We start from the raw sequence: 24,697 nt of genomic DNA, 5'->3' as shown, positions 1-24,697 counted from the left end.
TAGTACAATTCTGTCCATTTACTTGAGTAAGATGTTTGAAACTAACTGACATCAAATAGAAATGCAGAAAATATCAAATAACGAGTCCGTTAATATAATAAACAAGACAAAACATATAAAAGAAGTTTTCATCACTATAATTTCTACTTAGTGAGTCAACACATTAATTGTCTACACTTTCTGACTCTTTCCCACAATGCAACAGTCCATAAGTCCCATCCCCACACTTTTTTTTTTTTTTTTTTTAAATAAATGTGACAGAAAATGTGATTTAAACACCAACATTAATTTTTTTCATCAAAGAAAAGTCATATAATTTAGTTTACAGCTTAAAACACATTTAAGTGCAGAATCACTTCAAGTATTTTTCAAAACAAGACCTCAGGAGAGAAGCAAATGTGGTTCTTATAGTACAATTCGGTCCATTTATTTGTCCATTTACTTGAATAAGATGTTTGAGTTCTTCCTCGACCACTGCTGCAGAGTGAAGAGGAGGAGGAGGAGGAGGAGGAGGAGGAGGAGGAGGAGGAGGAGGAGGAGGAGGAGGAGGAGGAGGAGGAGGAGGAGGAGGAGGAGGAGGAGACAGCCAAGCAGGGGTTAATACTCCTTAATTTCTCACGAACCCTCGGTGGCAGCAGCCTGTGAAGTTTCCAGCGTTGGAGCGTGTGCGTGAAGTCGAGCTGCAGGAAGCAGCTTCTCCAGAGGAACTCACACTTCTCTCTCGGACTCAACTCCTTTCTTCTGACTTTTTTTTATAATTTCTCATGGTTGTTGATGTCATATCACAACATCTCCTTTTATTTCTTGTTATTGTCGCTGCAGTGAGACAGTTTAACCTGTGCTGAGGTGAGGGAGGGGAGGGGGGGGGGGAGACTGCCCCTCAGTGTGTAAAATGTGAGGTTTGAGCTGAATGAGCTGCTTCACTCCACTGGGACTTTCTCCTGCGTCCTGGAGCCTGGAGCCTGAGTCGTCATGGACGTGATCAACGTGACCATCCGGTGCTTCTTGGTTCTCTTCACCTTCTACGTTCAAGGAGGATTGTCTGGGGAATATGAAGTTCACCTCGGAGCAAATATCCGTCTACAGGTGAGGATTTGTTTCATTTTCATTTGGTCGTTGAAGGATAACTTTCACAAACACACCATTTATGTAATGTAGATGTGAAATATACATGATTCAGTTGGAGTTAACTGGTTTAACTGTAAATCTGTTGTGAGAGATCATGTCCAAGAAGTGCACGTGTCCTAAACTGAGCTTTTAGAGCTGGAACACAACCAGTGCAGGGACTCACACTCGCACAACTTTACACATACTATTTTCCTGGAGTGAGTTATATGATGTGTAGGTCCCCCCTATAAAGGGTTTCCACTCTTAAACCTATTTGTTTATGTTAAATTCCAGGCAACGAGCAGGATATGTGGTAATGTTTTGACACAGCAGTGACTTGTGTGCAAAATTAACATTTGGAGACCAAGCCGTGCACCTTCTCTGGCCCTGTGTACAGTGAGAGCATTTATTTCCAGTTCCACTTCCCCTCCATTCATGAATGGCTTTGATTCAGACGCTGTGACACAGAATCTGGACCCAACCCTCACACACGCAGATTGTGGAGATTACTTTAAAAAACAGGATTTCCACCGTATTCCTGCACCAGAGCGTTTCTGAAGCTCCACATGATCACAGAGTGTTTTCAGACTCTTATTAAACCACTTATCAAACATTTTATAAAACCAACCATCACTGACTTGTTTCTTTATTTCTTTTCCAGAGAGTGAAACGTCAAAGCAAACCATCAAAATCAGTGGTAAGTCTGTGCAGTTTCTATGAAATAGGCCTAAAACGTCAAATAATCATTATTAATGAAGCCCACAAAGTTGCTATTGCATAACTATTCAGTGTTTACAGGGTCTCAGAACTTTAGGAGAAAACTAAATGTTAAATAGAATAAGAGGGTAACACCTTTCTGTTCAGGTACCAGAACCTATTACTAATAACTACAGGGCACAGTATTATTATTATTATTAAGAGGAGATCAAATGGATAAGATATGAAACAACAACACTTCAATACGATGAGAAAAGATACGATGAGATGAGATAAAACACATTTTAATGATCTCATGACATTAAAATTCACTTATTAAGCAGCAGGTTGTCAGAAGGAGGTAAACAAGAGAACATGTACAAGTTTAAATTAGGATAAAAACTGATTATAAATATAGAAATGTAAGATAAGTATTATTATTGTTGCAGTGGGACAAAGCACGAGGCCTTTACCACTGTAACTATATATATTTGTTTATAGATTTATAGGTTATTTTGATGCTTATAATAATATTAGATTAAATACTGAGCTGTAAAATAATTGTTCTATTGTTATACACTGTAATAAAATTGTCTATGGGTTTTTAAAAGTACTCATGTTACTACTAAAAGTACATCTCAACCCCAGATGGCTCATGTAACTCTTCACTTATTGGTCCCCAGTATATTGTCTTTGGAAGTGCGTCAGCTCAAGTCAGATTTAAAAACTGTTTACAACAGATTTAAAAACCAGGAGGAGTTGAGCCAAAGCAATTTCACAATCGCCCCAAAGAAAAAATAGTCTGCAAAATATTTACGTAATAACTTGTCGGCTATAAACCCAAATATTCCTGCTTCTATCGAGTTTGTGAATTAATTTGCAAGTGCAGGTAGAACAAGGGATCGAGCATCTCAGTGAAGTAGCAGACTTTGTTCCTGGTCTTGACCTTTGACTTCGTGAACAACACAACCAGCGTCTCAGAGGGGGCGTCGGCCTCCAGCTCCTCTCAGGCTCCCACCAGCCGCTGCATGTGGTTTCTCCTCAGTTCACTTCCACGTCTGCTGGGAAGCGGCTTCCTGAGAACGGACAGTAATTCAGTCTTCACGTCAGAAACCACCAGCGAGCTGATGTGGCTCTCCGACCTCTGCCCGTCCTGCCGTCCTGTGGCCGGGTCGCTTCCAGCCGGGCGCCAGCGTGACCCGAGTAAACACCCGGCCGGGAACGGCTTTGTACCGAGGGTTGCAACACAAGCTAAAGAGTTAGTGTGAGGTTTATGATCTGAGACTTCAGTCAGTGTCCCTGTGTATCTGTCAGACTCTGAAGACGTCTCTCTCTCCGCTGTCGTCTTCCTTGGACGTGCAAATCATTGACTGAGCTCAGAACAGTTTTATTATTGTTGTGGCTGCAGAATTATGAGCTCAATAGTATTGACCAAATAATGCCGACCAGTCATAAACAACGCCCGATGCCCCCCTGTAACTGATTTCTCCCTGAACCGACTTCCTGTCGTGTTACAGCTGCAGGTGACGGATTTCCACGTCCGGTGTTCGGTGGCGTCCCGCTACGCCGTGACCACGGTGCAGAGCTCAGTGTGGAACCAGCTTCCTGTCGTCAAGGAGGCTGCGTTCGAGGTGGACCTGCCCTCGTCTGCGTTCATCTCCAACTTCAGCATGTGAGTCAGTCAGTCCTCCTCACTGTTACCTGCAGGGTTCCTTCATCACTGCTTTCTACACTTCTGCTACTTTCTCTCAGTGACTGTTTCCTGGATATGAAATAAAGCTTCTTGCAGCTTCATATTGACGAGACAGAGGTTATGAATCTCGGCCCTGACACACGTGCACCTTCATGCACCTGGGTTCTCTCTCTGTCCCTAAATTGGTACAAATGTAAAAATCTCAGTGTCACCTTTGACTCCTTTGAATAATCACGTCAGTTGTCCGGCTGTGATTTCTGCAGCTCGGAGAAGAAACCTAGAGATTATCCTTCATCATATTGTTTCCTCTCGTTTGGATTATTGCAATTCTCTCTCTTCACCTGCCTGAGAGTTTTCATAAACGCAGCAGCCAGACTCTTCATCAAATCTACTGGACAAGAGAATATTACTCTAATCTCTTTATTGGCTTCCAGTTGTTTTCAGAATTGATTGATATACGATTTTATTGCCGCATTAAAAAGTCAGTTCTGGACGTCGAGCTAAGTTCTTAACGTGCTTTCTCCTTCTTCTGATCTAACTGTTTTAATCATTTTATAATGTTTTATTGTATCTTGGTTATCTTTGTTTCACTTGCTTTTAAATTGTTATTGTTTCTTTTTGACTGTTTCCTCTTGTTGCGTTATATTTGTCCTTTTCAACCAGTATAGCACCGTGTTTTAAAGGTTATTATTGATTTATTAGTGTGTTTGTGCATCTTTCTTCTGCACCTCTGATCTCTACCAACACTGTAAAACGATCATCATGGCGACATGGCCACACCCACTGCGTGTTGACGTTGGCGAAGAAGTGTCATAAAAATAATATTTCTCTGTGATAAGCTGCAGAAGCTGGAATAAGTGAAGCTTGTTTTCTTATTGACGGTCAGAATCCAGAAATAAAACTTCAGAGGAATCACGTAAGGACCCGGAGCAGATGCATAAAAGCGAGTCAGGAGCCGCCCGCCTTTAAAAATGCTAAATATAAACAACACAAATAAGTCAACATTGCGGCGCCGAGCAGAACCTGGAGCAGGTCGGGTGGGTGGGGTGGGGGGGGGATGAATACCAGGCTTTGTCAATGCAAGTCAGATATTTAATAGAGAAAATGACAGGAGTTTGCAGAGTCCTCCTTTTTTCTCCCCCACATGGTTTGTAGAGGCACAGCGCCAGTTCAGATACGCTGTACACACACACACACACACACACACACACACACACACACACAGACACACACACACACACACACAGACACACACAGACACACACACACACACCTGTAGGGTGCATGCATGTAGACTTTTCATGTGAGCCTGGAACTTGTGCAGCTTCTTACGGCCTTAATCTGTCACTTCTCTCTTTCTCTGACTTCTTTTCACCCGCCTGCACATCACCAGGGTGGGGGGGGGGGTGGGGGGGGGGGGGGTTGGCATATCTGGGTGTGGAACTGAGACGTCTGTGTTCTGTGTGTCGGTCACTGAAGCTTGGCCGGCCTTCACCCCCCCTCAGCCAGCCACACATATAAACACAAGCGCCTCCACTTTCCACTCATAGCGTTCTGCTGCGTCTCCCCCCCCCCCCCCACCCCGGCGTTTTTTTTCTCTTTGGATATATTTGTTCAAAGGCCTTGACCTTAATTTAGCACCTTGTCACATGACGTGAGCGGTCACCGGGGGGGCACTGTTTGAGTTGGATCCCACTGGGAGCGCTGGTTTGGGTCGGGATTTCACTGGGTGGAGCGGGCGAGAACTCTCTCTCTCTCTCTCTCTCTCTCTCTCTCTCTCTCGCGCTGTTTTCAGAGGGAAAGGACTCTTTTCCACTCGACCTCCTCGTGACCCCGGGCGCCGCCCTCACGCCTGACGAGTCTGTGAAGCAGCTTCGTGACGGACGTGGAAACACAAGGACACAAAATAAAGTATTAAATCCGTCCACCGTGAGTCACACAGAGGTCTGTTTCTTCTTCTTCTTCCTCTTTCCTTTCTCCCATCAGCACCTCCAACGGGAAGCTGTACGTGGCCCAGGTGAAGGAAAGAGCTGCGGCCAGGAAGATATACGACGCTGCCAAGAAGCAAGGGAAGACGGCAGGACTGGTTGCTACCAAGTCAGTCCCGCTTGTTTTAAACCTGCAGAGTTAAAAACTGGGATTCACTGTTCTTCACGTTTTGAATCTTTGAATTCCCTTGTGTTGCAGAGAGCGTGAGATGGAGAAGTTCCGCGTGGCGGTGAGCGTCCCGTCAGGAGCTCACATGTCCTTCTCTCTCTCCTACGAGGAGCTGCTCCCCCGACGGCTCGGCCGCTACCAGCTCAGTTTGGGTCTGAGGCCCGGGCAGCCCGTGCAGAACCTGACGTTAGACGTGAGCATCACGGAGCGGACGGGCATCAGCTTCATCAGAGTTCTTCCTCTCAAGACGAGCCGGCTGCTCTCCAACACGGAGAAAGGTAGAATCTGACTCAGTCACTGCCACCGAGGACACGGAGGAGAAGACTTAGTAAGATGAGCATAAACTAAAAACTAAACTAAATGAAAGGAGTTACGTAGAGAATAAAAAGCAAAATGAGAAATAGAGAATAGAGTAAAGATCCGAGAACCGATCCAGGATCAGAGTCAGTGACCTACAGACCTCAAGCTGAACTAACATGACCAGCATCAGACTCTAAAGGCGGGCGCATGCTTCTGCGTTTTCACGGGCCTGGAAGCGTAAGATCCCTTCCGGGCCCCTTAAGTACTTACGTATCCCTTCTTACGTTGTTACGTGCGTCGCACAATTTTTCTAACCAGACGGCAAAAGCTCCTCAAGCCTCACGTAACCGGCAAGGTTGTGATTGGTCTGCTAACTACATCATTTCCGGAGTCGCATTTCCGGTTCATGCCCGATAATAACGGCGGGAACCACGGAAGATTTAGAAGAACGAATATGAACAGAATAGAAGAGCACTTGGCAGAAGAGATTCGAAACTATGACCACTAGTATAACCCGTCACTGACCGGTGGATTTGTCGGCCAGAAAAAGGCTCTGAGGAGCCGCCGTGGCGATGTAAATAAACGGCTCTTCTTTTCAACAAAAAAACATTACTCTGCCTAGTGGTCTGGCGGGGAATTGCATGGCAACACGCTCAACGCTTGGAAAACCATGAATGACAACGAGTCCTGCGTCACAACTGCGTGAAAAGCCGCAGACGCCGCTGCAAAGACAGTAAATGGTCTTATTTCCAAAAGGTCTTAGATCATTACTAACACACAGAGTTGACTCAAATCACTCACTCTTTTGCACTTTTATCACCTTAGTACGTCAACACTTTACTTTACATAAACTTATTCTGCTCTACGTCCTGTACGTGAATCTGTTTGTTTACTTAGAATCAGGAAATGTCTCGTTGTCTTATCCGTTTCACCGTGGGAGAGAGTGGGAAACGATATATGGATTTCTTTGTATGTCTGTACATGTAAAGTAAAATGTTAAAGTTATTAACATCAGAATCAGAATCAGAATTCTTTTAATTGCCAAGTATATTTCCACATACAGGAAATTGCCTTGGTGTGGTTGGTGCACTGTACATAAATAACAATCAGACATTAAACAACAATATATATATATAAAACAATATAAAACAAAACAATATATACAGTAAGAGAGTTAAATATACAGTAAGACAAACCAAAAACGAAAACAGTTACAAAGAGAATAAAAAGCAAAATGAGAAATAGAGAATAGATAATAGAGTAAAGATCTGAGAACCGATCCAGGATCAGAGTCAGTGACCTACAGACCTCAGGCTGAACGAACCTGACCAGCATCAGACTCTAACTTCTCTTAGAAAGACAGTAAATTATCTTATTTCCAAAAGGTCTTCGATCATTTCTAACACACAGAGTTGACTCAAATCACTCAGGACTCTGAAACAAAATGTCTTTTGCACTTTTATCACCTTAGTACGTCTACACTTTACTTTACATAAACTTATTCTGCTCTACGAGCTGTACGTGAATCTGTTTGTTTACTTAGAATTAGGAAATGTCTCGTTGTCTTATCCGTTTCACCGTGGGAGAGAGTGGGAAACGATACATGGATTTCTTTGTATGTCTGTACATGTAAAGTAATCGACAAATAAAGCTACTACACTATGAATGAACCACCTGGTCCCTCAGGTGAAGCCGGCGACGCCCCCCCGGCCTCCACCCGGGTGGAGCGGAGCTCCGGCTGCGCTCGCGTTCGCTTCAGCCCGACGCTGCAGCAGCAGACCACCCTCTCCCCAGGGGGTCTGGACGCTGACTTCATCGTTCAGTACGACGTGGACATCAGAGACGTGTTAGGTGACGTCCAGGTCAGAGGTTATTTTAAATCGGCATCGTCACAGTGTGTGTTTGTGGTGCTGACAAATAATACGCTTTACCATTTTCCCTCAGGTGTACGACGGCTACTTCGTGCACTACTTTGCACCCAGGGGACTTCCTGTGGTTCCTAAGGACGTTATATTTGTCATCGATGTCAGCGGCTCAATGATCGGCACCAAAATAAAACAGGTAAAGTGGACAAACGGCCTCTAGAGCCGTAGATCTGCATTTAGACAACAAGAGATGAGGAAACAGTCGCACAATATCCTGTCGTCAGTAGTGATGCTTTCTGCCAGTAGACCAAACAGGCCATGAGCACCATCCTGGCCGACCTGAGGGAGGGAGACCACTTCAACATCATCACCTTCTCAGACAAGGTCCACACGTGGAGGAGGGGCCGGACGGTGAGGGCGACTCGGCAGAACGTGAGAGACGCCCGAGAGTTCGTGAAGAGGATCATTGCCGAAGGATGTGAGTCAGGACGTGATGTCACTGGAGTTGTCTTCTTCTTACTCGCTCTGTGGTCGGTCTCCATCTTTAAAACTGGTTTCCATCTCTTCTTCAGGGACCAACATCAACGCAGCTCTGCTCTCGGCGGCCCAGCTCGTCAACCCTCCGTCCTCCGGCTCGTCCGAACGCCACACGTCTCGCCGCGTCCCGCTGGTCATTTTCCTCACCGACGGCGAAGCCACCATCGGAGTAACGGCCGGCGACACCATCCTCAATAACGCCAAGAAGGCCCTGGGCTCCGCCTCCTTGTTCGGTCTGGCCTTTGGCGACGACGCCGACCTCCTCCTCCTGAAGCGTTTGGCGCTGGACAACCGCGGCGTGGCCCGGATGGTTTACGAGGACGCGGACGCCGCTCTGCAGCTGAAGGGATTCTACGATGAGGTGGCCAGCCCTCTGCTCTCGGACGTCCAGCTGTCCTACCTGGACGAGCAGGCGTTCGACATCACGCGCTCCATGTTCCCAAACTACTTCCAGGGCTCGGAGCTGGTCGTGGCCGGGAGAGTCAAACCGGGGGTGAAAGGTTTCCAGGTGTCGATGTCGGCCACCGATGCAAAGCAGCGAGTGAACCTGGAGAACGATGTGCTGGTCTCTCAGGCGAAGGGCAACCAGAGCGCCGGTTCCCTGGAGTGTGGGGGGGCGTTGGGAGGCGTGTCCAGCTTTGTGCAGCGTCTCTGGGCGTATTCCACCATCAAAGAGCTGCTACTCGCCAAACTCAACACCAGTGACCCGGCGGCGCAGAGGCTCTTTGCCGACAAGGCCACGAACCTGTCCCTCAAATACAACTTCGTGACGCCGGTCACCTCTTTGGTCGTAGTGAAGCCGGACGCAGACGAAGCAGCTCCGACGCCGACCACCGCCAAACCCACCACCGCCAAACCCACCACCGCCGCCACCATAACCACAACCGGGACGACGACGGCTACGACCAAACCAGCAGCCGACGGCGCCGCGAGGAAGCCCAGCGCGGCGTCGAACTCCAGGCCGAGCAGAACCAGACCAGACTCTCCTCAGTCGCCTCCGAACAAGAGAAGCTCCTCCCCAACTTCCACAGCGAGAACCTCGTCCAGGAAAACCACCACGACCTCGGGTCCCAGTCCGGCTAAAACTGCCCCGGCACCGTTATCTGGTAAGAAGAACGATTCCAGGAGCGGCTCTCCTCCTCCGGCTGGGAGGATCTCCACTCCTCTGCTTCGTGCTCTGAGGACCGCGGCACCGCCTGCACCCGGGAGACTCTCCAGCACCCCCCCGCCCAACGCCACGAAGACCACCACCACCTCCACGCCAGCGTTCACCCCCATGTCCCCGGGCAGAAGCGCCCCTGCTCCTCTGACCGGGAGACCCCTCAGCCCACAGCCCAACACCTCCAGGGCGGCTCTACCTCCTGTCAAAGCGACAGCGCCCCCTGCAGAGCTGGAGAGCAGCAGCACGTCTGCTCCAGATGTTCCTCAGCCTGGAAACATCTCCTCCCTGCCCGAGCCGTCGCCCCCCCTCACCTCACCGCCCCCCCCGGCACCGGCTGTGGAAGACAACGACACGAATGCAGTCGGTGAACCGGAGGTCAGCTTCGCCACCCTGGTGTCAGCGACCTTTGCCCCCATGCCCGGGGTGACCGACGGGCCGCGGCTGTGGGAGGCAGCCGGGCTTCTGGGTAGGATTTAATTTTCTGTCTAATTTGAAAAATCTTCATGTCTGTGTTTGGAATGTTTGAAAAATATATTCTGCAGCTTCTCAAACTGAATGTGCTTTTAAATCTGTCCACTAGATGTCTCCACTTCCATCCAGATCCAGAGAAAAGGTGAAGATTAACTTCATTTCTACACATGATTCATTCTGAGGTTTTAATTGCATTTTTCTGGTGAAGATGCATCCAAGTGCAGATTAATTTAATTTAATCTAATCTAATCTAACAATAATAAAAGTCCTTTAATTCAAAAAGGCACTTAAGTGATAACAAGCATTTTTCGACTGTAGCTGGAGATTTAGATATTTTACGGGTCAGAAGATTTAAATCCCTAAATAATTAATAATAAACACTTGTTTAAATATAAATAATACGTCACTCAAGCATTTTAATTCTCACAATAATTCAGCAAATTTAATCGGACTTTCCACGAACCTGAATCGTCAATAATCTTATGTTCTATCTCTTTCCCATTAAATAGATTTTGACCTTGTGAAAGGTGAGTATCACTGTTAATGCTTCATGATCCTGCTGTTGCCTGTCAAACTAGTGGAGGTCATATATCATCACCAAGGCCAAAGAGTCCCTTAAACTCAATATCACTCGTAGATATCAGTTCTCCAAATGTGGCTGATTATTTTCATTTCTGGTTAATTGTGAAAATGATGAAAATGCTCTGTTTCAAAATGAGATGAGAGTGATAAAATAAAAGATCTTTCCCATAATGTAACGGGTTCTGTCCTGAAGCAAACTGCCTCCTTCCATTAAGTTTCATGATAATCTGTCCTGGTTTCTTTATGTAATCTTATAAACATACAAACGAACAAATGGGGGTGAAAACAACTTCATTCAATTTCCCACGTGAAGCAGATTGTTTCCAGAACGTTTCTTATTTCCTGAATTTCACTTCCCAGACTACGAACCTACTTACGACTACGACTACGACCTCAACTATGACGCCTGTAAGTTTGACATGTTTATCGGAGAATATTCTGTAGCTGCTTCATAAACATTACAACAAAAATCAAAACAAAATCCACGTCAAATCCATTTTCTGACGTATTTTCAGGGGACGATTCTGCCGACACGGGATCCTTCGGTAAGTGTTCACGTGTTTTACTGTATAAACACACATGTTACTACATGACTACATGTGTAGTGCTGTGATTGGTTTCAGTGCTTGGGAGTGAGGAGGACTGTCCTTCAGTTGAATGTCTTATGCTTTTAGAACCTCCGTCCCGGCTGAGCACCGTGAGGGTCTTCTCCTCCTCAGGTCAGCAGCTCCACTTTCATCCTGATAGAAACGATCTGAATGTTTTTACGTATACTCGTGGATCCTGTTAACTGCTCCACTTTGTCTGTCGCAGTCGATGGAGATCCACATTTTGTGCTCCAGCTGCCGAAGCTGCATCAGAACTTGTGTTTCACGGTGGACGGGAGAGCTGATGATGTTCTCAGGCTGCTGGAGGACCCAGACAGAGGTGAACATCTGGAACAATCTGCTGATTCCCATGGAGTCGCTGGGGTTTCTCTCATTTCAACAATATTCACAGAGTCACCTCCGTGCTGCTTTATATCGAGCTGAATTATGGAGCTTTCATGAAAAGTTGTGAATTTGAGTCTGAAGATTTATGAACAAATTACACCGAATCAGTAAATCATCAAACTTCTTCGTTAACCACACACGTGAAAAGTAATAAAGCAAATTCTGCTTTTTTTATTGAAAAACATTGACAATAAAATCTTCACTGCAGATAAACCAGGTAGGATGAACACAAAATTCACTCTGCAACATAGACAGTTTATAGAAATCTCTGCACACAAACAATAAAAAGAGAACACAACATTTCAAACAAGCAGGTTTTGAAGGGTCACTGACCTAATATTCATTATTTATACCTCATCACTGTTATGAAGTGTGAACATCCCTTCTCCTTCCTCCTCAGGGATCATAGTGGACGGTCACCTGATCGGAGCTCCTTCCAAACACGGCTCGGAGGACCGGACCCGAACTTACTTCGACCGCCTCACCATCTCCACGGGCGCCGGTGGGATCCTGATCACGGTGTCCCTGGACGCCGTGGTGGTGGAAGGAGAGGGGCGGGACATCCTCCCCATCAACCAGCAGGGCTCGGTGCTGAGGCAGGGCGTGGCCGTCGCCGTGGACAACCACCAGAGCTGCCGGATCGAGCTGGCCAGGGATGTTCGGTTCCTGGTCCTGTTCCACCACTACAAGCATCCCAGTTACCTTCAGATGGCTCACCTGGGATTTTACATCACAGACGGACGAGGGCTGTCCGCCTCAACCCGAGGGCTTCTGGGTAATTAAACACTGTAGAGCTCCTAATCATAAGATACGTTATAGATTATTAGAAAGAGAGAAAACTGTTCGTCTACATATTATATTTCCAGAAATTTGGTACAAAACAACAAAGCAATGGGGAACAAAAGAAATAGAATAAACAAATACACAGGATTTAGATGTAAACCTTATGGTGAAGGTTGAAGCTGCTTTTTTAACCTGACCCCTATACAAAATTAATTAATTTATGATCCACTATAAGTTTTTAAACATAATTAAAATAATTTCATCTCGGGTTTGTTTTTGTTTGTGACCAATTTTTTTTAATCTTCATAATATTTATTCCCAAAAAGTTCTATCGTTTATATAGTTCCAGTTCAACTATATAAACATTTACCTTCTTTATTTATCCATAAAAAAATATACCAGCAAAATGAGCAAAATTATATTAGATAAATTCTGAATAATAATAATTGGTTTAACAACTAGAAATACTAGTTACAATTCAGTTTATCCTATATTTTAATATTTATTACATTAAATTTTATAATAAAATACAAACATTAATTAACAATTGATACTATATGATATTCGAAGCACAATTTGCTGATAATACTATACTTGTGTGTGATTAAAATGCAAGGTTTGTATTTGTACATTGTTGTACTGGTACTTCAGTGAAGTGAGTACTTCTACCACCAGTACAAGTACAACAGGTTGGATCTTAATATAAGTAACAGTAAAGTTCAGTACTTTGCCTGGAAGTTGTTTAAGTATCATGAAAGTGTCACATTCACATTTAAGTACAGTGTGAATATACATCCTGCTCCTCTCTCTGCCCACAGGCCAGTTTCAACACGCTGACATGAGCGTCACGGGGGTGAAAGGTCGTCTGGAGGTCGGAGTTTCCGCCCGAGGCCTCCTGAGGTGGGGGTCGGAGCACGTGCCGGTGACCCTGCAGGACAAGACGCTGAAGGACTCGGTGCGGAGACGCCACCAGGGCAAGTGCTGGGTGGTGCCCAAGGCCGAGGTCCACAGACTCCTGGGCCGACCGTACGAGAGCTACGTGGTGGAGCACGTGTGACTCCGGCTGAGGCACCTCCCACCTCGGCACGGTCAGTGGACAAAGGACGAAGAAGAGCAGGAGGAGGATAAAGGGACACAGGCTCTGAAGTATTCTGTGGTAACACAAGAGGAAGACGAGGGTGGACGAAGGAAAGAGTGAAGAGGACGTGGAGCTGGAGAAACGAGCTGAAGGACTGAATGATTCTTCTGTGTTCTGTGTCTGATGCAATGTTCTGCTGAGCGCGTGGCGACCACAACTCTGTTCATAACTCCTGAAGATATTTATCAGATTATTCCTATATTGCACCGGTGAAGGATTATCCAAGCTCGTCTTTTAAAAACTGTGTATATAAAATACTATTATTTGTGTGTGTGTGTGTGTAGACACCGATGAAGGTTACACAAAACAGAATCAGGGTATTTCCAGGTTTGCCATGTGCTTTTTTTTATTTTTCTATCATTTCATTCATAGTTTAATTCATTTTTAATTGTTACACAAGACATTAGGCATTGTTTCACGTACTAGTGATCAAACAAGGACAGTAAGTTTTTCTACTACTCAGTCTGAACTCTTTTCTTTTGTCAATTTCAAGGGATATTATTGTCAATAGTGGTTTTCAGAGGCCGAATCCGGATGGAAATTAAAACAGTACAACCACACATGAGGCGTTTGTTTTCAATAAATAAAAAAAAAGAGAGAGGACAGTGGAAGGGCCAGGGAAGGGGAGGGGCTTCAAATATATCTTGAGAGTAAACAGTGTTCCAGTTTCTATCCAATCACGGAGCACACACAGTTTTCAGTGACGCACGGTGAGAAACTGTCGTGAGAACACAGCTGTGTAGACTCCTTCCATCCAAACCTGTTTCTTAGGAATGCTAATAACCACATTGAATGATGATGCCACACTGGAATGATCGATAATCGAGGTAAACATAACACGTGAGAACACAGCAAATAACAAAACAGATAACGTCGGTGTGCGTCACTTTGAAAAAAATCCTTTTCGTCTTCGGATCAGGAAAAAAAAAACGATCAGCGGAGCACGTGCGTTCGACATGAAACCTCTCGGGAGATATATATCAGTGAAGTTTAAATAAATAGATCATAACAATAAGACACGTGGATAACCCCGGACCCGTCAGCTGGTCGTGGGGTCGCTGAGGGGTCGGTTGTGCTGGATGAAGTGAGATGGAACCGCTGCTGTGTTTTAGCCAATCACAGGACCGAGCTGCCGCCGACGTTTAGTCCAAACCAATCAATCAATTCGACCCCAAATTAAGGCGACAACCAAATAAAAGCATCTTGGTTCGTTCTCGTGGGGCGGGAACTTCTTTAACTGTGGCTTCAAACTTTTCCTATAATGTCTTTTAAAGATTTTAAGGAGATTCACAGCGACACTTTTCCGTCGGGTTCGGTCTCGACGGAGGAAACGACTCGACTCAATGAGACACACAAAGGGTTGAAACAACCAAGACACGATCCGGTGCTTTCACTACAAGTATGAGCTGAAATTTCAGTCTTCGCCCTCATTTCTGAAAATCTGCAAACGTCCAATCGGAAACATCCTCCACACACACATTCTTCTTCCTCTTTTCCGCATCTCAACGCGTACGATTTATCGTAACCACTCGTTCCAGATCCTGAATCCTCCTCGTCCAACCTTCACGTCACGTCCATCGCAGCTTCAACCTCAGCTCTGTAAACTTCATAACTTCAGCCAGTGAAACGTGCACCAAATATATAGAAATAAAAACTCTTCAATAATTTAAGGTGTTAGAATGTAAACTATTCAAATTCAAAAAAATTGACATTACACAACGGAGACAAGCAAAGGAACAGGTTTTGTTTTTTTTTGTGTGTTTTTTTCTTCGGGGTGTGGAAGGTTAGTAGCCACCGGTTAGCTTGCCTGCGAGCACAGGGAAACACAACAGCACTGCAGCGTGAGAGAACTATCATGTGACAGAACAGCCCATTTATATTTAACTCTTCATCACGTTTTTTTTTTTGTCTTGTTTTTTTGTTTTTTTTTTGCCCGACCAACAGACGTGTGACCCAGAGGGAACGGCGTCTACTGAAGTAACACAAGTAAAAGACGGAGAGAGAGAAAGTGAAGCAGGGTTGACAGGAGCGATGCGTGGAATGGTCCAGCCTTCAAACCGCAGTGTCGTCCCAGTCTATGTACAGTTCTACCGTGTGTGACAGATGCATGCACGTCCCCTGGAGGTGACCCTGACCAGAGGATTCTACGCTAAGCCATCGCCGGCGCCGTCGTGTCAGAGCTCGCCGTTCGGACACGCCCCCTCCGCCGCCGCGAGCGCTGACCCGACGGGAGAGACGTCACAGAAAGAATGAAACGCTTTGAAAATGGCCGACAACGAGTAATAAATTCACCTCTAATTATAGTAGTTAAGACATGATTATACTGTAAATGCTACGATGGAATGAAAGACCTTATCAACCCTGCTTTTCAGTGACAGAGATACAGAGTGTGAGTATTTGAACAGCTCGTGTGTGTGTGTGTGTGTGTGTGTGTGTGTGTGTGTGTGTGTGTGTGTGTGTGTGTGTGTGTGTTTGTGAGCATTTATGTGTTTGTGTCGAGAGAGAGAGACGGACCTCAGGAAGAGGAGGCAGACGGCGAAGTGCAGGCGGAGCCCAGGGACACGCCCTCTTCCCACATTTTACCCCCCCGTCACCCAGGATTTAGACACACCCCCTTCTGCCGCCTGTTTCGCCCCCCCCCGTCTCCCCTCCCAGGCCCCGCCTCCTCTCAGGAGCCCCTCTCCCGCTCACTGCTCATCCTCCCCGAACACGTCGTTCTGTTTGCGTTTCATGTTCTCAAAGTCAAAGTCGCTGCCGGTCATGCGTTTGTAGATGTCCTTGATGTCGTTGCAGGTGGTCTCGAAGTGGGTGGTGGCGTCGTAGGTCCTCGAGGCGAAGACCTGGGGACGAGGACAGAGCGAGACCGAGACTCAGGGACACATCCAGTCAGGGATCAGGATTTATACACAGAGGTAGATCCAAGGGACAGGGACGTAACAAAACAACAGAGATGGAATTCAAATAAATCAATTTCAAATTAAAAGGACCAGTTATAATCGAAATAAAAGATTATTTTATCTTTTATAAAATAGATCTGTATAAACATTTAAAAGTTGAGGTTTAAATTGTTTAGTTTAAAGTATTTAAGGTGAGACACTACAGACATGAACTGGTTTTATAGCAATGGTCAATTTTCAGGTTTTTAGCTACATTGTTTGTACATAATTGTTCAGACTATAGAGGAGAGAAAAGATTAAAAATACACATTGTGGAGTTTGTTTTTCTTCCCTTTATCTGTTTGTGTCCTTGGATCTTAATTAGTTGAAAGAATTGTATCTTAAAATTTGAATTTTCTCTCATCAAACCTTCGTCTGTATTCTGAAGTTCTCGACAGACGGGCTTGTTCATATATTATTCACAACCGGACTTTTATTGCTACGAAACAGGACAAGAATTGATTTTTTTGGGGACAGATCAGATAAAAAGAGATCCGCCGAAATCTGTAAAAACCCTCGGCTCTAATCAGTCGAGAAAATGAAACAAGGACATTGGATTTGTCTTATTTAGCACTTATTTAACTAATAAAGCAGAATTTTCATATTTAAACTCATTCAAAATAAGGATGAAATATAATAATTAAACAAGGACATTTTCATGGTGATGTTAAAATGTTAAAATGTTGAAAAAGGAAAAAAGATTTGAAGGTATCATGTTGTTGAGATATTTTAGAAACTTCCCAAAACAGCTGCATACATGTTTTTTGTCCATTAATATCATAGGTTTTTCTCAGGAAATAGTTTTAAGGTGAATCTACAGCTTCAGGAATGCATGTGTGACACGATGTGGTTATGAACCTCTCAGCTTTCACAGATCTAGGACTATATGTGAAAACCCTTTCTATTGGAAACAGTCTTACCTGACTCTCAGTGCCGTCGTCCGTGGGCTCATACAAGTCGCTGATCGCCACAAACCTGTCCAGAGAAAACATCTCCTTTAAACACACACAGCTTACAAACAGTTTCATCGTGTTTCGTTCGTTAAATCCTGAATGAAAAGCTGAATGTTGGGAAAGAAGTGGGACTGACTTCTGGTCGATGGGCTCCAGCAGCTCCAGGGCCGGTTCGATCTCCGCCTCGGGGTCGCTGGTCTCCACTGTGGTGCTGACGATGGCGATGTACTTGCCCTGGGCCGCCACGTTGTGAGCGTAGGAGATCATGCACACGTAGATGTCTGGAGAAGAGACGAGGAGGAGGAAGAGGAGGAGAAAATCAGACGTTTTCATTGGGAAGACATAAAGAGAAAAAACACTTGAAGCCTGACAGAAGATAAAATCAGTTCCATTTATCTGAAATCGGTGTAAATTGCTCTAAGAACTTCCCTCTATAAAATTCCCCTGTTTCTTGATTTGCCGACACGTGAGCCTGACCCTCACCTGAGTTGCGGTTGACCTGATTCTGGGGGATGATGATCTGGCAGGAGTTGGCGTCATTAGTGGTTTTGATGGGATGGCTGAGGACGCAGATCACGCGGATCACCTGACCGGCCTTGCGGACGCGGTCGGGGATGTAGCTGGGGTCACAGATGAGCTGCTTACAACGAGCCACCTGCAGCGGGAAGGCGACAGCAACGTGTTTATTAACTGACCGTGTTAGTTTCCATTCTGTTTGTTATGGTACGATTCAATTAGTATTATAATTCAGAATCAATCAGAGCGGATGTACCTCGCCCTCGGACTTCACTCCAACCACGTGTCCGTCTTCCATCACGATCTCATCCACTGGTTTGTTCAGCATGTAGGTTCCTCCATAGATCGCACTCAACCTACACATGACCAGCAAATAAGATTTGAGAAGTCACGTGAAATCAATATCTTTGCATTAAATCTATTAAAAACTACAGCCAAGTATCAGGGCCATGTTGGAGAAAAATAATATGGGGATTTAGGGAATAAAGATGTATTTTTAAAAGAATGAATCTGTAATATTAGGAGAATAAGTTCTTAATTGAGATAAAACTCTTTTTTCTTGCAATATTACGAGTTTTATCTCAATTAAGAATTTATTCTGATCATATTACAGATTTGTTATTGTAGGATTACATCTTTATTCCCCAAATCTCCAATAACACAGTTGTAATATTGTGAGAAAGGTTCTACAAGTTGATGTTTTTTACATTACGATTTTATAACTGTATAACGACTGTATAACCAGCTGTGACCCCATTAACACACAACACAATACTTGCAATTTAATTTATTTAATTATTTAATTTAATTATCTAATTATTTAATTGTATTGTTCAGTTGTTCTACTACTTACTATTTATTTGCTTATTTGACTGTTTACTTTTTCTTTTTGCTCATTGTTGTTTTTTGTTTCTTACTTTGTTGTTTTGCTCTTTCGTTTGTTCTTGTTGCACTGTGCCTGCGCTGCTGATGTAAAACCCTCAAATTTGGGACTAATAAAGGATTCTATCTATTTATTTCTGTAAAGTTATGAAATCAATAGAAATCTCTGAATTGTTTTCTTCAACAGGTCCTAATAGTAAAAATCTATTATATACATTATCAAGTGAAATAATCCGAATACCTGGCGAATCCCTGCGGCAGCTCTCCCAGCCCGTACAGGGGGTAGAGGTAAGGGCTCTTCCCATATCGTGCCAGTGATTCACTGTAGAGCTTGATGCGGTTGATGGTCTCCAGACAGGCAACATCCAGATAACTGGTAGAGAAGAGAAAAGGGAAGTTGTTGAAAATGCAAAGGCTCTTTGTTTTCAAGAAAAAGAAGAAGAAGAAGCTATCAAACTGTTGTTATGACTTTATGAATAACTGTGGTTTGCTCTGCTGCACTTACTCATCTGTCCTGTAGAGGGCCAGGGCGTGGCCGGTGAAGTCGATGACGTCCTGGCCGAGGTCAAACTTCTTGTAAACGTCCTTCATCGTCGTGATCTTGGGGTCGACGCCCTCAAAGGTCTTGGGGTCGTTCTCGTCGAAATTGGCCACAAAGACCAAGAACTTACGGAACCTTCTCTTCTCGAACATCCCCATCAGGTCTGAAAGTGCAAACAAGGTCTTTTATGTAGAGATTCCATCGCGATCACTGATCTCACCGCCCTTCGGATCTCTGCTGACGAATGGAGACGGGACACATTCGAGCGGCTTACTTGAAGCTAGCGCCTCGGTCTCAGTGGACGGCACCTTGTAGATCTTCCCTCCTTTGTAGACGAAGCTTCCCTCCACGACTTTGAAGTCCAGGTACCGAGTCACTTCTGTGTAGAGCAGCATCTTCACAAGCTGACCTGCAAACACACACACACACACACACATTATCCATCTCACTATCGACCACCAACTTACTATAAACAAACATTCTCCCTTGGCAGTGTTAAGACAAATAAAGAGACTGTAAATAAAGATGGCTGACATGCTAGCTCCCTGAAAGTGAAGCCAAATCATCTTGATCGCCCCCTGGTGGCTCACCCTGCCTCCTCCATGTTAGTAGATTGGACATGAGCCAAACAAAAAAGTCAAGATAGACCTTAAATGATTCCTGTCATTTCAGGAGGTTCTTATCATGCTAATGTATGTAATTATTTCCCGGTAAGTTTGGCTTTAATTAGTTATTTGTTTCTATTTAACATTCCGTGACAAATCAGCCGCCTTGAGGCCGCACAGTTTCTCTAGGAACGGCTTATTTCGTCAAATGAGAAACCAATGGAACCAAAAGTCTCTAAATTAGGACCTGATCTGAATATTCCCTCCATATAAGAACGTGATATGGGACTCACCATTGGCCATGAGGAACTTGGGGATGAGGTCCACGTTCCAGTCTCGTCCTCGGCCCATGGACTCCGGCGGGCTCTCCGGGAGACTGAAGCGCTTGTACACCTGAGGACAAGGAGGAGAAAATCTATGAAGCTCACAGACTCTGGAGCATTTCCAAGGATAAATGAAGCCTGTAAAAAGAGCAGCTGATGGCACTGGATGTAAAATGAGACATACTGAGGGACATAAAACGATATTGATTGTTTTTATGGATCCCAGGAGCCCTTTACCTCCTCCAGGGGGGTGATGGAAGAGCTCTCCCCACCGTAGTACGGGTTCCTGTCCATGTGCAGAACCTTCTTCCCGTTCACAGACATGATCCCAGACAGAATACATTCCTGCGTGAAACAAGATGGAATATAAACATCATTATCAGTGATATAGCATCAATTTGATCACACAGACAAATCAACACCGGCATTAAAACAGCTTTATTTTAAATTGTGACTTTAATGGAAGTCTGATTTACTGCAGGGATCTGGTGTTAGAACACATTGACGTCTTTGGTGTTTCAATTATTTTGTCCTTGAGAGTATAGAACTGGAAAACTGGAAAACAGGCGTTAGAGATTTCACATATCCGCCTCAAAATCAAATTAACATGTTCATCGGTTTCCGTTTGCAAAGACTAAATGAAGTGTTGATTATTTCCAGTCCGAGTCAGCGATGCACTCACTGCCTCCATTAAAGCTCCAAACCACACAGACTGGGTTCTGTTCTGTTTCAGACAAATCATCTGACGCTTGACAAACCAATTAGCCTTTTGAAATGTTCACGGACAAAGCCAGCTTCTAAATGCAATTTCTACGATTCATATGTTCTGTTAATACATAAATCCAGGGGGCGTCGCCTGAACGGGCGGTCCTTCATTGTTTCCTAGGACACATGTTCCCTAAAAGGATGTGGTCTTATGGGAACCACCCCCCCCACCCCTTCTGAATGTGGTTCAATCAATTGCATCCCAATGCGTCATAAATGCTTTGTGCATTGACATCTGACCTGAGAGCTTGTGATGGGATGTAAGCTGACAATTTGCCACGAGGGGCGTGTCATTCAAAACGATGTCAATAGGCGGAGTTTAGTGACACTGCAGAGTTGCTTGGCATCATGGGAGTTGTTGTCTTCACGGGTTTCTCCTGGTAAGGATTCGTCCAGGGTTAATCATTCAGGAGTTTTTATTGAGTGTTGAATTGTCAGTTGAGATCTGCGGCACCACAGTCCAGGTTATTAAATCTGTCTGTCTGTCTGTCTGCCTGTCTGTCTGTCTGTCTGTCTGTCTGTCTGTCTGTCTGTCTGTCTGTCTGTCTGTCTGTCTGTCTGTCTGTCTGTCTGTCTGTCTGTCTGTCTGTCTGTCTGTCTGTCTGTCTGTCTGTCTCTGTCTGTCTGTCTGTCTGTCTGTCTGTCTGTCTGTCTGTCTGTCTGTCTGTCTGTCTGTCTGTCTGTCTGTCTGTCTGTCTGTCTGTCTGTCTGTCTGTCTGTCTGTCTGTCTGTCTGCCTGTCTGCCTGTCTGTCTGTCTGTCTGTCTGTCTGTCTGTCTGTCTGTCTGTCTGTCTGTCTGCCTGTCTGTCTGTCTGTCTCTCTGTCTCTCTGTCTGCCTGTCTGTCTGTCTCTCTGTCTGCCTGTCTGTCTCTCTGTCTGTCTGTCTGTCTCTCTGTCTGCCTGTCTGTCTCTCTGTCTGCCTGTCTGTCTGTCTGTCTGTGGCCCACACATCTCAAGAATCGTTCAGACTTGTAAGTAATATTTAATGTTAAGGGCCCAAGGAGGTGCAGTGTAGAAACTAGTGCACATTTGGACATTTGATACGTTCAATATCAATAAAGTCTTAATAAAAACGCTGAACAGCCTCGGGGTTCTGAGGACTGAGTCCAGACTTTATTCGGCGTGGCTCAATTACTCCAGGTCACTTTTACAGCTTCAGATAGAAAACTGCAACCAGCGACACCACCGGCCAAATAAACAGCCTGTTTCAAACAAGAAGAACTTAGAACGAATGCTGCAGAACAACAATGCAAAATAGATTCGGGTCGGATATGAATGATGACACCCGGGCACTCCTGTTTGCCAGATCTGGACCACAGGTAATAGCATAGCAATACCACAAGTCAACCAAAGGTGGCCCAAATTTGTTTTGTAATATCTAATTCACCATGTATCATATGTTTGCAAGTTTGACAAAGAAATCCCAGGTTTGTTTTTAGAATATTTGGGCCACATTTGCTATTTTACAAGTGAACCACAGGCTCACATCAATTTTGAACTGGCCATCAGAATACCAGAAGTGCCACATCATTGCCTGAAGTGGGCCACATCCGGATCTGGGACAGTTGTATAAATACAAAAAGGTTTTATTGTTGTATAAAAGACATTTTTATGTGAGAAAGTTACATATTACACCTTTCATGCAGTTTAAAACCCTGCGTTACATATTAACTGAAGCTGAGAGCAAATGCAAGTTAGGAGGGTTTGACAGCAGGACATAGGGAGCGGTGTGCGCATGCGCGACTGGATCCTTTCACCCATGAATCTGTTATGTACTGTTATAATAATAATAATAACACATTATAATAATCATCTACATTTTCCACCACAACGTGAGGGTGATGTCATCGATCGTTACAAAACGTGTTGTCGTGAAACTGATCTGACAGAAGTGTGTTTGATGCCGTTTATAAAAGTCCCAAAACGTCGCTTGTGTAGCAGCAGAAACCTGGATCCGTGTCGGGAGGATGTGTGAGGTTGTGTGAGGTTGTGTTGGGTTGTGTTGGGTTGTGTGTTGCTGCTGCCGCACTGGGTGTGAGGAGGAGTGATGAGGAGCAAAACCCGAGCTCAGGCCTGCGCCAACCTCAGGATGAAGGCCTGTCTGTGCACACAGGACCATGACACACTGGGGTTACGCCTAGAAGATGAGACAGGGTGTAGCACCCCCCAGACCCGGCCGCACGGATCCACATCAAACCGAACCAGATCAAATTAAACCTCCTCACGCATCGTGTCCCTCACAACCAGGTTCAGATGTGGGTTTAACCCCAGGGAGCAGATCTCTTATCAGGTTTTCTGTCCTGCTGTCACAGGGATGCAGGAGGATTTCTCTCCTGGCGCATGGGGAGAGTCTGCAGGACTCCACCAAATATAAAATAAAAACCCACCTTCATCCCCCCCCCCAGCACCGATCTGCTGCTTCTCCACCCGACCTACTCACCGTGAGCCCGGTGCCCAGAACGATCACATCATATTCCTCATCCATGTTGTCTCAGCAGCGTCTCGCCCTCTTTACAGAAACGAAGGGTGTCGAAGGAGGAGGCGATGAGCCACTGAGTCCTAGGACCTGTCTCTTCTGTCTCCGCGGGGGGTGGGGGGGGGCCGAGGGTCTTCAACCGGCTCCTTCCGAGTAGGGGGGGGGCTGCTGCTGCTCGTTGGATCGCACGGATCTGAAGAACCGAGGGAGTGAAGTGTCCACACTGTCACCGGCGAGCACGACCAAAGATGGCCCTGATCGTGGAGCAGTCTCTAGAACAATGTGGCTGCGCGTCGGGAGCTAGTGCGCATCCTCCAGCTCTCTCTCCCTCTCTCTCTCTCTCTCTCTCTCTCTCTCTCTCTCTCTCTCTCTCTCTCTCTCTCTCTCTCTCTCCCCATGTCGCCACCACACAATGGACTCAAACAGGCAGGAAGCGTGCGTGTGACGGGACCCGGCCACCGGAGGATCACACGCACGCTCTCGGGTTTCACGTTTGCACTTTGGAGTTGAATGATTTTAAAAAACTGAACTTGTGTGTTTCTCTATTTCCTTTTCTCTGTCCTCCCTTTCCAGTTGTAGGCGCAGCGTTTTTCGTGGAGTGGTATCCCTCCGCCGGCCCAGCTGTGTGGATGGGAGCAGCTTTCACTCACTTAACCCCCCCCCCCTCCTAACGTTAAAACATGTTAAAAACTTCACATGTACTTATGTGGTTGTGTGTGTGTTACCGTGTGTGTGTTACCGTGTGTGTGTCATTCATGGGTTGTGGGGGCGCAGGTGGTGGTTTAAAGCCGAATGTGTGTGTCAGCACCATGGACAGCTGCCAGGTGAACCTGTCACTCAGGTCAAAGTTCATCACACATCACGTGACTGTTTATAGATCAGTCCGCATCTGTTCACATGTTGATAACAAGACAGTGACTCAGCAGTTCGTCTGCTTTAATGCAGAGTTTACTTATACCTCATTAGTTAAGATAAGATGAGATGAGATGAGATAAGATTAAATGAGATTAGATGAGAATAGAGGGGATGGGATCAGATAATATGAGATTAGATAAAATGAGATTAGATCTGATAAAATAAAACTTTATATTGATCCACACACTGGGGTTGTCCAGTGGTTACAACAGCAGGCAGGTCAGAATGAGGTAAGATGTTTACATGATACATCATACATCACATGTTTATAACAAGACAGTGACTCAGCAGTTTGTCTGCTT

The 24,697-nt window shown here is 45.3% G+C and overlaps 2 protein-coding genes across 2 annotated transcripts; one reads left to right on the top strand and one right to left on the bottom strand.

The window, feature by feature from the left end:
• Positions 1–972: 972 nt before the first annotated feature.
• On the top strand, positions 973–13,402 carry itih6 (inter-alpha-trypsin inhibitor heavy chain family member 6). The gene is made up of 17 exons (XM_061074692.1): positions 973–1,086; positions 1,769–1,804; positions 3,321–3,475; positions 5,483–5,593; positions 5,684–5,931; positions 7,646–7,815; positions 7,898–8,014; positions 8,125–8,296; positions 8,391–9,983; positions 10,098–10,130; positions 10,498–10,515; positions 10,931–10,978; positions 11,086–11,115; positions 11,194–11,289; positions 11,384–11,497; positions 11,963–12,337; positions 13,164–13,402. Exons 1-17 carry the CDS (start codon positions 973–975, stop codon positions 13,400–13,402), a joined length of 3,669 nt encoding a protein of 1,222 aa, XP_060930675.1.
• A 2,742-nt stretch (positions 13,403–16,144) lies between these two features.
• On the bottom strand, positions 16,145–23,800 carry gdi1 (GDP dissociation inhibitor 1). The gene is made up of 11 exons (XM_061074697.1): positions 23,445–23,800; positions 20,477–20,584; positions 20,210–20,309; positions 19,586–19,720; positions 19,276–19,474; positions 19,012–19,143; positions 18,145–18,244; positions 17,856–18,027; positions 17,509–17,653; positions 17,340–17,394; positions 16,145–16,323 (listed from the first exon to the last, which is right to left on the bottom strand). Exons 1-11 carry the CDS (start codon positions 23,487–23,489, stop codon positions 16,171–16,173), a joined length of 1,344 nt encoding a protein of 447 aa, XP_060930680.1. The 5' UTR covers positions 23,490–23,800; the 3' UTR covers positions 16,145–16,170.
• Positions 23,801–24,697: the final 897 nt, after the last annotated feature.

The sequence above is a fragment of the Limanda limanda genome, chromosome 7 (assembly GCF_963576545.1).
Source record: "Limanda limanda chromosome 7, fLimLim1.1, whole genome shotgun sequence".
NCBI classification, from domain to species: domain Eukaryota; kingdom Metazoa; phylum Chordata; class Actinopteri; order Pleuronectiformes; family Pleuronectidae; genus Limanda; species Limanda limanda.
This window is presented reverse-complemented; position numbering and strand designations above follow the sequence as displayed.

Excerpts from the sequence above, each read along its gene's own strand:
- gdi1 (XM_061074697.1), bottom strand. The coding sequence starts at position 23,489 with ATGGATGAGGAATATGATGTGATCGTTCTGGGCACCGGGCTCACG. Across the intron at positions 19,144-19,275 it reads GCCCTCTACAGGACAGATGA|TTATCTGGATGTTGCCTGTC; the intron begins GTAAGTGCAGCA and ends CTTCTCTACCAG. Across the intron at positions 18,028-18,144 it reads GAGTGAAGTCCGAGGGCGAG|GTGGCTCGTTGTAAGCAGCT; the intron begins GTACATCCGCTC and ends TTCCCGCTGCAG.
- itih6 (XM_061074692.1), top strand. The coding sequence starts at position 973 with ATGGACGTGATCAACGTGACCATCCGGTGCTTCTTGGTTCTCTTCACC. Across the intron at positions 1,805-3,320 it reads GCAAACCATCAAAATCAGTG|CTGCAGGTGACGGATTTCCA; the intron begins GTAAGTCTGTGC and ends GTCGTGTTACAG. Across the intron at positions 11,116-11,193 it reads TGCCGACACGGGATCCTTCG|TGCTTGGGAGTGAGGAGGAC; the intron begins GTAAGTGTTCAC and ends GATTGGTTTCAG.